At 38.6% G+C, this 15,504-nt stretch overlaps 1 protein-coding gene across 4 annotated transcripts in view; it reads left to right on the top strand.

Annotated features, from left to right (window-relative positions):
- METTL15 (methyltransferase like 15) overlaps window positions 1-10,963 on the top strand; it is a 164,235-nt gene extending 153,272 nt beyond the window's left edge. For all 4 annotated transcript variants that reach the window (XM_029060553.1, XM_039911459.1, XM_007658427.3 and 1 more), the window contains one exon: window positions 10,407-10,963. In XM_029060553.1, the coding sequence (XP_028916386.1) occupies window positions 10,407-10,852 (446 nt within the window). In that variant the 3' untranslated portion in view covers window positions 10,853-10,963. The remainder of the gene's footprint in view (window positions 1-10,406) is intronic.
- Window positions 10,964-15,504: the final 4,541 nt, after the last annotated feature.

Here is a 15,504-nt window from a genome sequence, read left to right on the forward strand (position 1 = left end):
AGATCAAAGCAAAGTTGTTATAGCACACCTTTACTGAAAGGGCATGGGAAGAGAGTGGACCATAACAATCAGTCTAGAGTATTTATTGAGCACCTACTCTATGCATAGCAATGTAGCAGGTGCTTAAGAGAATACAATAAAATAGAAGACAGGGTCCACCCTTACACTCTTGGAATGGATACCCAGGTGAAGAACATGAGCTGCGGGTGTGGAAGAAGAGAACACATAGGTATAAAGATTATCAGAATAGTTAATTAATTAATGGTATTTATTGAGCACTTGCTCTGGCAGAGCATTTGGGAGAGTACAATGCAATGGAGTTGGTAGACATAAGCCCTGACCATAAGGAGATTACAGTCTAGAAGAAAAACTTACTATGTCACCTAGGCATATAGTCTCCTTTATTTAATTTAATAATGGAGCATATAAAATGTGAAAAATCCCTTTAAAATAGTTACTGTAGACCTACAATTATGACTGAAAGATATGAAAACCCATCTGGTAGAATTTTATGTTCTATTGAATATCTTACGCATGTTTTAGTCTTGAAAAAATAGAATTTGGCTTACAGAGTACAGTGCCCTTCATTGCTAAAGCTTGTTTTTCCTTTTTTTCATTATAAATCAATTTTTCATCTTCCTTTCTCTGTAGCACTACTATGTGCTGTATAGAATAACCAAGACTATGGCTCAGCTCCCTGGTAAACTAAATCCTGTTGAAACTATGTTGATACATAGGGAGGGAGGGCAAGGATTACTCAAAACCACCCATATTCTCACTCATAGATGGTATTTCAGAGGATATGCAAGCATCACCACCACCTATGTATAGATCAATTTATGTGCACTGCTTATTCACTCATTTATTTCTTCAACTCTCCATCTCTTGCTCCTCTAGTTGAATCCATGTTTTTCCTCCTTCTCCCAACATTTGTAAGTACTTTATATCCATCTGACTCACATTTAGACTGGACATAAACTTCTTGAGGAGAGGAACTGTGTCTTTTGTTTTTCTTGTATTATGCCGAGTGTTTAGTATGATATTCTGTAGACAGTGAGGACTTAATAGATACCTTTGCTTGATTGGAACACAGTGAACCTGCCTAATTGCTGACAGGCTCTCTTCACCCGCCTAACCACAAGGGTAAGAATAATATCTATGACTGAGGAAGGAGTGTCAAGAAGAAGTAAGCTCCTTTTGGACAGGGAATTCTGTTGTACTGTACTCTCCCAAGAGCTTAGTACAATGCCCAATAAATGTGATTTACTGATGGATTCTTGGAACCCAAATTGATTCCAGCACCTGAGTACCACCAGCTCCACTGCTAGAACCTCAGAGAGGGCAGTCAGTCAGGTACTGGTATTTATTAATGCGTACTGTATGCTGTGACCTGAAAAAGAAAGAGGGCTCATTTAACCCTAAAAAATTCAATTTAGGTCCTTGCCTTTCTCCAAACAAAACTGGTCACTCAGTCTCAATTAATCAATAGTATTTATTGAGTGCTTACTTTATGCAGAGTACTCTTCTAAGCATTTGGAACAGTGTAGTAGAGTAGGAACAATCCTGCTGTCAAGGAACTGACAATATAGTTTACAACCAGTTGTGAAGTAATGCTTAAGTCTGTGGATTCAGACTATGTACTAGGATGAAAGACTCCATTTTTTGCTCTCTAAATCACGTTGGTTAATCCTGGAGTTAGGAAGCGTTTATTTATTGTGTTGATTAAGTTTATTTATTATGTTTATTATTTCATTTGTGCAAAGGAAATTTCAAATGTTTTGCACCACTTTTGATTTCTGGTTCTTTGTTTAGCTGGGGAACTAAACTTCTTTGTCAGCCTTTTACAAAAGCTAGTAACTTTTTTGCATGCAGATCTGTAATGTATGAGTGACCAATTATGAGTTTCTGTTGTCTTCAGCCCTCATTTCAATTTGATTGGAAATTAGAGTCACTGAGAAGTTTCCAAAAGAACCTTCCCAAAGAAAATAGTTTAATTCAGAACCATCCAAATTTCCAGATTTTAATTAGCAGTTTGAAATTTGTAACATTACTCACATTTCAGGTTGGGAGGAATTTAACACTGGACTAAAGAACTTAGGCAAAAGGAGATGGGGTTGCGTCACAGGGACATATTAAATATGATCCAAATCCAACAGACACAAGTGCCTGCAAACAGATGCAATAGCTGAATTAATTTTTAAACTCCAGCTCTGTCTCCCACTCAGGGGAATTGCAATGCATCACATTGACAGCCCCAGCACGTTGCTAATTTCATTCCTGAGCTTAAAAATTTCGGTACATTTTAACATGTGAATCCATTACATTTTAAGAAGTGTAAGTAGCATAAGGGTATCCCAGAACTAAAAATGATAATTTCTCTCTCTGGGATTTCAACTGATTTATCTAGCCAGAAGCTTGGTGTGGTGTTTTTTTTTATGAATGGAATCTATCTTACATGTTCCCCATACAAATTATGTTCTATTATTACACATAGTGCAGATTGTTACTAAGCAAGATTTCCTTTGACTACTGGGAGTTTCTTTGGTGAGTCAGGAGAAAACATTACAGCAGGCACGTTTTCCAGCTCCTGTTTCTGGGCATCCGACACGTACGCAATAAATGATGCTGCTGCCGATGATGAATTGGGAGGTAAAATATTAGGCTAAGTACAAAAAGTTTAAGTGAGCCCTGAGGTGCACTCTGCTGAAATGGCTTGAAAGGAAGACTGTAGTCTAATCTAGAAGGCCCTAGTTAAATCAAAAGTCTATGACTAGGGAGAGCTTTTGTCACCCATTGCCTACAGGAAGCTGGTTATCTGTCTTCAATAGTGACCTCAGTAAGACCTTCGATATAATGGTCCTAATTTGACTTATTGTATTGGCCAGGAGAAGGAATTCATAATTAAATAATGGTCAATTTTTTCAACCCCAAATCATTTTGCCTCACTGCAACTCAGTGGTGGGACCAAGACAGCCACCCAGCTCTTCTTACATGGGCACAGTCCTCCTCTCTCAAGATGAATCAGGTCCTAGGTCTGGGAGAGTTCAGATTTCAATCCAGATAATTCATTCTGGTTTTGAAATTCATTAAGGAAACTGTAATAATGAATAAGTATCATTACACTAAACACCGAGGTGGATACATTGTAAGCAGATAGGACACAGTGCTTGACCCACATGAGGGTACCAATCTGAAGAGAAGGAGGAGGATAGCAGGTACTTCATCCACATTTTACAGATCAAGATACTGAGGCATGGAGAAGTTTTGTGACCTGCCCAATGATACAAAGCGGGCAAATAATGTGTTCAGGATTTGAACGCAAATCTCTTGCTTCCCAGGTCTCTGCTCTTTCCATTAGACCATGCTGCTTTTCATCAATATACTAAAGTACACTGCAGTGGGGAGGAAGCAGTAGAGTAACATGTTGAGGTCTATAAGTTAGGGCCAGGATGAACCAATCAGTGGTTGAAAGCTAAAATGTTTTTGCACTGATACTTCCCAGGGATATAGGCTTTAATCAGTACCAAAAAAGATTCCTTCTCCTAAACCCAAGTAAAATGATGTAAAGTCTGTGTTCCTCAATCTTAAAAATAAAAATAAAATGCAAGAGAAGGGGTGTTGCCTCCCACTCTCTTTTTCATATAAAACTCAATATGTTACATAGGTCTCTGGTTTCCTAATCTTCAGTGCCTTTCCGAAATCATATCTCCTCCAGGAGGTCTGTTATCAATCTCTCATCTCCTTTCCCTATTTCTCCTTCAAGTAAAGCTTCAGTACTTCCACTTCACCGAAGCCCTTGGGTACTCACTCCCTTATGTACATATCTTTATACTGTTTGGCTTCCTCCTACCTGTCATATGTGCTAGCTGTTTTACTCTCCCAAGATCTTTGAACAGTGTCCAGCCTCTGGCCCTCAATCTGCCCCAACTCCTGTCCAAATCATCATTTTACTCATATCTCTGTGCTCATCAAAATCCTCCAATGATTGCCTTCCAACTGCTGCATCAACAGAAAACTTTAACATCAGCTTTAAGGCATTCATTCAGCTTTCTCACTTTCTCTCTCCTACCTATCCTCATTCCTCCCCTCAAATCCAGCCCATACATTCACTCAACACCAACCTCCTCACTCCACTTCCATCTCTCTCACCATTGACCCCTTGCTCATGCCTTCTCTGTGTCCTCTCATGCCCTCCTTTCTCTCCAAAACTCCCCCACCTTCAATCCAACAGACCACTACTCTACCTCCTTCAAAGCCCTAGCACCTCCAAGAAGGCTTCTCTGATTAACTCCTCCTACCCCCGCTAACTGTTATTCTCCCTCTCCTATGCATTGCTTTTAAGTTGGGTCCATATCCCCTAAGCAGTTTGATACTTTGGTCACCCCACCCCAGCAGCACTTATGTAAATATCTTTTTACTTCATTGTTTCCCCAGTTTGTAAATTATTTTAATGTCTGCCTCCCTACCACACTGTAAGCTTCTTGAAGTTAAAGATCATACCTACCAACTCTGTTCAATCGTATTTATTGAGTGCTTATCTTGTGCAGAACACTGCACTAAACGGTTGGAATGTACAATTCAGCAACAGATAGAGATTGATGGGCTTATTGTACTCTCCTAAGCACTTACTCTACACCATCTGATTAATTTTTCCTTGACAATTTTCAAACTAAAAACTACTCTGCTTGATTTTTATGAACTGTCTTTGAGGCAACCCTTTCGTCCAGTTATTACTTTTGCACTGAATTTAAAAATTGGAAATTGCTTGAGTAATTAAGTATATTTATTGTAAAACAAGCCACAAATATAGAGGAAAACTCTTTCTTTTGCTCTCCCTTTATAGACACACACACACACACACACGTATTCACACAACACATTGCTAATCTCCCAAAACTTGTTTTCAAAGAAAGACAATGCACATCAATGATTGACCTTGACAGTTAAAAGTTCTGTTTCCTTCCTGAAAAGGAATTTGTCAATAGATCCCAAGTATCATCTGCTACCTGACCAGTCTTTTGATTCTATGGGAAGCAGTTACCACTTCTTTCTTTGGGTGTTTTCTTTTTATCAGTATTTAAAGGTTGTCCTCCACTTTCCCAGTGCCTTACCACCATTTGACTTCTTGATTCATGGGTGCCTCGATCACTTCTCACAGCTTAAGCAAGTAAGATCAAGGGCTAGTTTTTAAGCAAAGAGCATCAGCGAAGAGATTCCCTTGTAGTTATCTGTCTGTCATAGACTGGGTTGGAATAAAACCCTGCTGTAATCTTCTGGATGACTCTAAATTCCGAATAATACAAAGCAGTCTGGAATACCTGCCCTGATATCTTTTGAAAGAGAAAACAAGACCACCTATTTTTCATTTGACCCCACCATTAAGAAAAGCTGATGAAAATGTGAGAGGCAACCATACAGCTTAATAACCTGAGTCAACAATGAGTTATTTTCAATAGAGTGGCTAGGACAAAAGCCACAGTATTCATTACCATTCCCAGGGGATGGGGTTAGGGCAGTTGTCTCCTTCACCAGATGCACAGTATTTAAGACTGACAATGCCTCTGTCCCCAAGGGAAACGAGCACAGAAAACCAAATTCTTGCAACTTGATGCAAAGTTATTTTTTTTGGTTCATTTAAAACATCCAGCAATAAAGAGCCATTTAGGTTTAGAGTAAAGATTCCATAGGCCAGCTCTCCCAGAAAAGAGGAGATACATAAGCGTCAGCCCCATTAACATCCCAGCTGAATAAAAGGGGTATTTAGAATGATTTCATCCTGGCTTAATGAATGCTGTTTCTACTCTTAATATTATTTCCACTTCTAGTACGTTGGCTTATGCTAACTTGCTCTTCAAGGACTCCTATTCAGAAGATAACTCCAGCCAGACCGCCATGTCCCTCTGTTTAGGAAAGAGGGGAGGATAGGACAGTGTTGTGGTTACAACTGTACTAGGCTGGCTGTACCAGGCTGGTCTGGCACCTCCAGTCCATTCATTCATTCATTCATTCATTCATTCATTCAATCATATTTATTGAGCACTTGCTGTGTGCAGAGCACCTTACTAACCACTTGGGAGAATACAATGTAATAATAATAATAATAATAATAATAATGGTATTTGTCAAGAGCTTACTATGTGCAGAGGCCTGTTTTAAGTGCTGGGGTAGATACAGGGTAATCGGGTTGTCCCACATGAGGCTCACATTCTTAATCCCCATTTTACAGATGAGGGAACTGAGGCACCGAGAAGTTAAGTGACTTACCCACAGTACACAGCTGACAAGTGGCGGAGCCGGGATTTGAACCCATGACCTCTGACTCCCAAGCCTGGGCTCTTTTCACTAAGTCATGCTGCACATTCCCTGCCTACAGTGAGCTTACAGTCTTGAGGCCCACTCCCCTCCTGGACATTTCTCCTTGCCATCGTTTGATCGTGGCAAGGACTCAGACTTCTTTGGCTACCCAACCCCGGATCCCCAACTCCTCTACCACTTCCAGATGCCACCGTAGTGCCCAGTTGAGTGACCTTGATAACAACTGCTAACAGGCTGGTCCAGGCACTTATCACTTGCGCTCTAGTCTGTAAGCCCCTTGTGGGCAGGGATTGTGTCGACCAACTCCTTTGTATTATATTTTCCCAAAAGCTTAGCACAATGCTCTGCACACTGTAAAATGCTCAACAGATACCACTGATTGATTGATTGGCTTTGGGGGAAACTCTAGTTTTGAAATAGGACATAGGACTACTTAGTGCCCCCACTGCCTGGTTCCTTTGTCACCTTCAAAGACTTCTGGGAATTTAAAAAAAGTGACCAGGAGCACAGCACTGACCATATTCATTCATTCATTCTATTGTATTTATTGAGCACTTACTATGTGCAAAGCATTATAGTAAGTGCTTGGGAAAGTGCAATATAGCAATAAATAGTCACATTCCCTGCCCACAACGAGCTTACCATCTAGAGTCCATATGCCCCATTGGAAGTCATCTTAGGTGTTCTAGAAAAGGAATCTTCATCTCTTCACCTACTCTCTACTTCTGCAGTAGTTGTGGTATTTTTTAAGTGCTTACTATGTGCCAGGAACTCTACTAAGCACTGGGCTAGATACCAGATAATCAGGTTAGCATACAGTCCATACACAGTCCCAGACCCAGTCCCACATGCAGCTCACAGTCTTAATCTCCATTTTACAGATGAGGAAACTGAGCCACAGAGAAGTTAGGTGACTTTTCCAAGGTCACACAGCAGACAAGTAATGGAGACGGGATTAGAACAAACACACACACACACACACACACACACACAAAATCACAAACTAGCCCAAATGATAATGTTTTAGTTCTGTCAACACAGTCTCTGGGGTGAAACACTTTCTTCCCAAAATGTAGTTTCAGCTCCCTGGCCAGTGTCCTCAGAGTTTATGTCTACCACTGCCATCTTTTGGTGGCCCAAAATGAAACCACCTTCATTGGAATTAGTGGTTGAACCAAATGCATTGCTCTCTGAGGGTCAAAAATTGAAAGGGAATGATTATCAAGGAATCCCAAACAGCCATCAAACCTCCAGGAAGTATAACTAGTAAGATGATACCTGTTGAGATTCTGACCTTTCATGAAAGTGGGAACTTAAGGGGAAGAAAAATAGCATGGTAGCTTAAAATTTCAGGACATGAGTTGTGAAATTAGAGGCCAAGGGGATTGCTGGAGTGTAATTGCGGGAAATACTGTCCTCAGGCCATGTGACTATAAAGCAACCAGTGGGATTTAGGTTAATTAAGTTAAGCCCAATTCAGATGTAAATTTCAGCTACCTAAATGAGCAACATCAATTGAAAAATTGACAAACTGAAGAAATGATTGTACCTTGTTGCAGCATTTCATTTCTTCAGGACTTTCCTAAATTTCATCCATTTTTTTTTAGTCAGACGGGATGAAGTAATTCCATTTTAAATAAATTGTTCCAGTCTATATGTAGTGGATGGATGTATTTTAAATCATACTGAGTTGCCATGCCTTTTGTTAAGATGCCTATGCGGAATAAGGATTATATGCCATCTTCATCACAAATGTTTTTTAAAATTTCACTATCATGGGCAGAGCGTTGTACAAGGTCCTACGCAAAGTGTAGTGAAATGCACAGTAAAGGTTGTCTTTGCCTTCAGGGAACATACAATCCAAAGTGGTCACAGGGAAGGGAGGAGATATGGGATGAAAGAATGAAAAAAAAATCAGGTCACAGTTTATGGGGAAAACATCAAAAAGCTGCTTTCAGTTGAAGATTCAGAATCATTTGAACAGTTATTGGCATATACCACTGAATACCCCTACTGCCGGAACCTCAAATCCTTCAAAATATTCCATTTGTTTAGAAGGCAGACGTGCCCCAAGCCTACATTATCAAGGGGAGGGGGAAGGGGTACTTTTTTATGGTATTTGTTAAATATTAAAATGCTTGCTATGTGTCAAGCACTGTACAAAGCACTGGGATAGATAGAAGTTTATCAGGTTGGACACAGTCCTTGTCCTACATGGGGCTCCCAATCTGAGTAGGAAGAAATAGGATTTTACAGTTGAGGAAAATGAGGCACAGAGAAAAGAGGTGACTTTTCCAAGATCACACAGCAAGAAATTGGCAGCACCGGGATTACAACCCAGGTCCTCTGACTCCCGGGGCAGTGCTCTTTCCACTAGGAAACACTGCTTCCTAGATGGTGGGAGGGAGGACAGAGAGCAGGCCAAATGGACAAGCCTTTCCAAAGACACAAGGAACTTCACATCTGGCATGAACTCCTTTGCAGCGAACCTTTTTTCATCAGTCTCTCCAGAGCCTGTCATCCCCAGACAGCAATAGAGTTCCATATTCATCTCACCTCCTCTTCACTTCATTCAAGGCCTTAATCAGTTCAGGTCGTGTTTTACTCTTCCAAGTTCAAAAAGGCTAATAGATATTAAGGACTCCTTTTCAGTGTGTTTTTCTTTCACATTTACAGATTGTGCCAGTTACCTCGGAGAAGAATGGAGTTGGGTTCAACATAAATATTTGGGTTATACTTTTCTTCAGAGGAAATAAACATATTTTACAAACTCAGGGCCTGATCCTACTGATGAAAAAGGAAGCGGATTGTATACTTAAAAAGGCAGTAACTCAATCAAGTCACTCAGGTACCACTGAGATAACCCTTGTCACTTAGCCAATAGGCCTACACTCATCTCATGCATCCTCACTACATTCCAGAGGGGTGGGAGGGTAGGTTGAAGAGCAGCAGAGAGGTGTTACTGGATTTGCCCTACTAAACAGTACATCTAAATAGGAATTGTAAGTCATTCTACAGCGTGCACTTGTGAAGAGGGTTTTTTTTTTCCTAAAAAGAGCTATTACATTCCACATCAACACTCCTTACTATTAAATGCAAATGAACAGTTTCATTTCCCTTTCTAGTCAAGGGAGGGGAAAACAATTTTGCAGTATTATGACAGCTTTTGTAGTTCAGAATTTCAAATGCGGTGGAACCTCCGTGAAACTCTACTAATCATCACTTGGTACTGTTTGTATAAAAGACTAAACAGCTCCCCTCCTTCTCTGGAACCGTGGTGAGGTAGAGACTTAGGAAAGTCATTAACTCTTTCAAGTCACTAGGGAACTATTGAGCTCACAAGCCATAATGCACAATCAGGTTAGAAAATTAGATTTAAAAAGGCACTAAAGTCTGGTTCTTATTGCAAAATGGTCTTGAAATAAATGTCCTCACAGATATTATTATTTTTCTCTCACTGCTGTACTGAGCAGCTGCTTTTATAAGTTCTGAAAGGGAATTTTACCATGCCCAACTGCACTATGGCCGCAAGACCATTTCTAGATTACGAATATTTCCGAGATCACATGTGTTTGCAGTTGAAATTATTTGCAGGTGCTCTACTGCATGTGATTGGTTAATTAGGGGTTTGATCAGCCACCACCAGGTGCAATTAGCCACATGCAATTAGTCATCATCAGAGAATTAATGCAATTGCAGATAAATTTGAGAGTGCAATTATCCAATTATGGGCACAATTTAAGAGTCTGCGATCATGTTGGGCTTGAAATTACCAATACGAAAGGAGAATATTTAAAATAAAATCATAATTCTCCATAAAAATTCAGCAAATAGGAAGTCAGCGATTACTCCTTTTTCTATTGTTAATCTACCCTGTTAAATCCCTGAAACAGAGGAGCTCCATCTACTCTCAGAGATCACCACTTCCAAGGCAGGAATTTGGCCAAAGTAATGTAATATTTTCTTAAGAGGAAGTCCTGAAATGTGACCCCAGTACTAAAGGAGACAAGATCCTAAGAGAACAGCAAGTTGATATAAGGAGAAATTCATGCAATGGTTTTTTTGTTGTTGTTGTTCAAACCTGTTTCCAGGAGCCTTTCCTGATTCCGCTTTGTATGCACGGAAGGACTTGCTTCAGAGATCTACCCACATTGCCACCAAAACCTTCCAAGCCATTCGCATCTTTGTGAACGATGAACTCAACGAACTCTATGCAGGACTGAAGACAGCTCAGAAATTCCTTAGACCCGGAGGACGCCTTGTCGCCCTCTCTTTCCACTCCCTGGAGGATCGGGTCGTCAAACGGTTCCTGTTTAAGATAGATATTACCGAGAAGTTTAACCTTAGTAGGAGAAAGAAGATAACGCAAGCGCAAAGAGGGAATGTCGACCGAGAGAATGAAGAAGAATCCTCCAGCGACATGTCTCACCCTGAGTGGCAAATGATCCACAAAAAAGTGCTTACTCCTGACACCCAGGACGTTCAGGAAAATCCCAGAGGGCGCTCAGCAAAGCTGAGAGCAGCTATCAAACTGTAGAAAGAAAAAAACTCTTTCCTGTGCTTCCCCATTCCCCCCCCGCCCATGATTCCATCATTTTTCCACAGCTCTGAAGCAGTTTAAATAAAAGAAAACCTAAGTGTTACAGACCGTCTGGGATTCTTGTGTATTTAGTATCATTTTTCAGTGGAATGTAAATATGTGGAATAGAAACATGACAGGAAAAATTCAACCAAAGAGTATTATTTCAAGGCTAGAAAATGGTGTAATATTAATGTACCCTTATATATTTGAGTTTTAAATACATACTCTTCCCTATATGGGAGGACTTTAATAAAGCATAATTGAAAGGAGAATAAAACTAATAGAGGTGTAGTGTGATCAAAATAGAGTTAACTCATTTTAAACATTACAATGAAAATATTTCCCTTTAAGAATATTTTAAAAGTGTTTCTCCTTGAAGTGTTCTTTAGCTATGGGGAGTTAGTTTCAGAGTACTAGAGTTTCAAATTAAGTGTGTTAAAATGAAAGTTTGCAGTGATTAGAATTCAAACCCCCAAAGAATAATCTGTCTTGTCAACAGAAATTCAAATTCTCTCACAGAACATTCATGCCTAGTGAATTAGTAGTCATCAATGATTTTACTCTTTCTTTGGCTATAAGCAATTGCTACCATTGCTGTGTAAAAAAAAAATTAAAGATGCTTCAAAAACATCTTTTGTCACTCACTGAGGCCTAACCATATCATGATGGTTTCCATTACGGACATAGGGTTTAAAAGGGCTTCCTCAAAAAGCACTTGGAGCAATGGATTTTGGTGAAACTAACTAAAAATGTAACATCAATATTCACACAGTGAAAATTTCAGGAGGATAATTCATAAACCATCAAACGTTCAAAGTTTTTTGTGTGTATCTACCTCCTGAGTAAAATTTTGAGATTAGAAAATCTGTTAATCCAGTGTTGGTTTACTAGTGTAGTCTTTTAATGCAAGTCTCAGGATTGCCTATATTTCTTTTTTTGTCTGCCTCTTCCTTCACTCTGTCACCTTTACCTTCCCTTCCTTCATATGTCCTCTCACTTTAACCACTGCTTGAGCTTAGCTACTCCATTTTCCCTTGCGTCCATCCACTTTTCATTGCTCTCCTGTGGTTTAACAATTTGGGTTCCATCTATTCCCAACTATTTCTCCTAGCTCAACCTACTTACCCTCAGCTTCCTCTTTAGACTTCCTTTCCATTTCCCATGTACCACTTTTTTAATGGTATCTGTTAAGCACTCACCTTGTGCCAGTCACTGTACTAAGCGCTAGGGTAGATACTAGCTAATCAGATTGGACACAGTCCATGTCCCAGATGGGGCTCACAGTCTTAATTCCTAATTTACAGATGAGATAACTGAGGCACAGAGAAATTAAGTGACTTGCCTAAGGTTACACCGCAGAAAAATATTGGAGCCGGGATTAGAACCCAGGTTCTTCTGACTCCCAGCATGCTGAAGCCACTAGGTCACGCTGCTTCTCTTTCTTAGCTACCACTGTCTCAACACTGTTAGTGATAAAGGATGCTTTAATTTTAGCCCTAAATTAAATTGGTTTTCCTAGAGGTATTTTGTTTTCTTCATTTTATTTCCTATGTCTTCATACCCTTCAGTCTGCTAGGACTTTGTACACCATTTAAAAATAATAATGAGTGGATTTTTTTTTAATGGAATCACAACTGTACAAGGGAAAGAGATGAAGAAAAGGATAGTCTAGTCTTGCTTTGATGGAAGAAAGGAATCTTCGCTCAGGTTAAATTCAGTTAAATCGGCAATATGTCATCTCAGCACCCAGTTGAAAACTAAAGCACACACCCTAATTATAACAATGTTGTTTATTTCAGAACATTTATGCCACTCTTAAAAAGGATACTTTAAGTTTATGTTCCTCTTACCTTTACCTGGGGAAAAGTATGCAAAGTAAGTATAAAACTTTTGTGTTTTGGAATGTTAAAGATACTGCACATAAAACAATTGTTTTAAACCCTCTTTACAAAATAAGCCATGATTAAAAAATCCATTATAGGAAAAATAGGTTTGTTATTTTCCTAGATGATCATATTTTTGACTTGTTCTTTGTTACCTATTCTTGATATTCTGATTCAATAATATAATGAAAAATTTGCTAAACAGTAAAATGTGTGCAACAAAGGAATTTTTTTAAATTTCAGAATCAGCATGATGCAGAGAATAAAACCAGATTCCTGCATCTGTTGTCCTCCCTGCATAAACCTAATTTACTTCCAAAGGTACCACTCCACTCTAATACCCTAAATTTTCTACAACTCATTCCTGAAAAAGAAAAAATTGAATTAAATCATTTTTTCTATCTTATAATTTCAATTATATCTATTATTGTATTATCTATTCTATCATTTAAGCATCTCAGTAATCACATTTAACTGTTCTTTCATTTAAAATTTGCCTTCCTTTTTTTAACTGTGCCTTTGAATTGATGGAAATTTAACAATAGTTTGTCAAGACCTCAATAGCACCCATTTTGAACAGATTTTAAGCAATTATGTAGCTTATTCTTTTTAGAAAAATCATTTTTAAAGGCAGTTAGATTGCAATTAGAAGCTACAGGAGCCCATTTTCACATACTATTCTGATAATGATAAATTAAATAAATGATCTGCAACTGTGTTCATGGAAAGGCAAACCTGGAGATACAGCACCCTCTGGCTTTCTTGGGAATTCGTTAGCCAAGTTTCCTTTGAAATTCACCTGAAGACTTGCAAAAAGCACTTTCTTTGTTTAGAGGACAGCAAGTCAACCTAATTGCAGGTTGTTTAAGCAAAGAAAAAGACACATTTGTAGAATGATTGATTTTATTTTAGCCCAGATGTTAAAAAATGACAAAGTATAAAGGATTAAAGGTAGAAATTAATTAATTCAAGTGAACTCAATTTAACAAAATCTAAAATGTTATTTAAAAGGTCCCCTGATCTTTTTAATATCACTTTTACATGGGAATTGTGCAGACTGAAGATTTTCAAATCTTTATTTGCAGTGAACCCATTTCCCATTGAGTTTTTATATAGCCAAAACGCTTGGTAAAATATATATTTCTTTTTTTCTAAATAAAGTTGTATTAATCCATCGTAGAAAGTGATGTAATTTTAAGTGAAAATGAGAAGTCTCAAGTTTATTTTAAGCATATCTAACACCAAAATCATTGATCAGTGATATAACTTTCTCCATTGACATGTGTTTGTTGTTGAACGAAACATGGTTTGTGAACATCAGTATCGTATTCTAAAGAGGTTTTGTTGCAATAATAAGTGAAATGTTCATTTTCTTAAATTTTATACTTGCAAAACTCATGTTTGGCAATATTCAAAATGATCCACACAAATGTTGAAATCATTAAAAAAAAACCCTCTATAAATAGCCTAAGAGGATCTTATAAGATCTGTATCAGTACAGCAGACTCAAAATTGCTCCTACTGTCTCAGTGGGCCTCAAAATCCTTTACAATCTACAGGTTTCCTAGCAGAAAAGGTGGTGAAGAATTTACCAAATTTAAGCTTCAGTGGGAATGGGATAAATCATTCCTTCTCAACATGACCAGACTTAGGGCTTATTATATATTTTCCAGAATAAATACGGCTGGAGGAGATAGCTTGACAAATGCTCTAATTGAACTGTTTGGGAATGGGAAGGCCTAGACATTTGCCTGTTTTTGCCTTGTTGAGAGAGGAACAAGGGAGGACAGTGTGCCTTGGGACAAAAGCAAATGATAAATAGGGAAGAGATGTAGATGGCAAAAATTCTGAGCATTGTAAATGAGAATGTGATGCTGATCAGCCATATGGTGTCACAGAACTATTTGAAGGAGACAGATAATAATTATAACAGTAGGAAAGGGGTGTTACTTAGTTGACATTTTATAAGGCAATTGGAAAGAAGACCAGTTAAAAGAGTATTATTGAAGAATTGAATGCTTACTATGTGCAGAACACTGTACCAAGCCATCAGTAGAGTACAGTACAACAGAGTTGGCAGACACATTCCCTGCCCTCAGTGAGTTTACAGAGAGAAAGGAGTCAGATGCAGCACAGATAATTGTTCAGTAGGGGTGGAGAAGAGGGATTTGGTAGTCATCATAAAGAAAAAAATGGTACCCATTTCTCTGGAAGGAACTAGAACCCAGAGCACTATAATTTATTTACTGGAGTCACTGAAGAAAATGATTTGGAATTACTGAATTTCACATTTAGCATTTAAATTGCCAATTGTAAGGGTCTTAATTTGGTTGACACCTTATGGTTTCGAAGGTACTACCAGGGACTATCTGGTGCATCCTCCTGCTTCCAAACAGTAGAATCCTTAAATCATCCTATTTCATCTGACCAGTGCCTGGTCAGATAATTCTAAATCAATCATGCAGTGGTATTTATGGGACACTTACTGTGTACTGTGTGTAGAGCACTGTACTAAGCATTTTGGAGAAAGTACAAATACAATAGAGTTGGTAGATATAATTCCTGCCCACAAAGAGCTTACATTTAGAAGGACTGTAAGCCATCTCATCCTGTCTAATTTTGGCCAGTTACTTAGTGAATCATTTATTTGGCAATTGAATGGTTTCAATGATCTGTGACATTTCATCCACCTGAAAGCACTGTGCCTAGGGAAAACAATATGGA

Source organism: Ornithorhynchus anatinus, chromosome 3 (assembly GCF_004115215.2).
Source record: "Ornithorhynchus anatinus isolate Pmale09 chromosome 3, mOrnAna1.pri.v4, whole genome shotgun sequence".
NCBI classification, from domain to species: Eukaryota; Metazoa; Chordata; class Mammalia; order Monotremata; family Ornithorhynchidae; genus Ornithorhynchus; species Ornithorhynchus anatinus.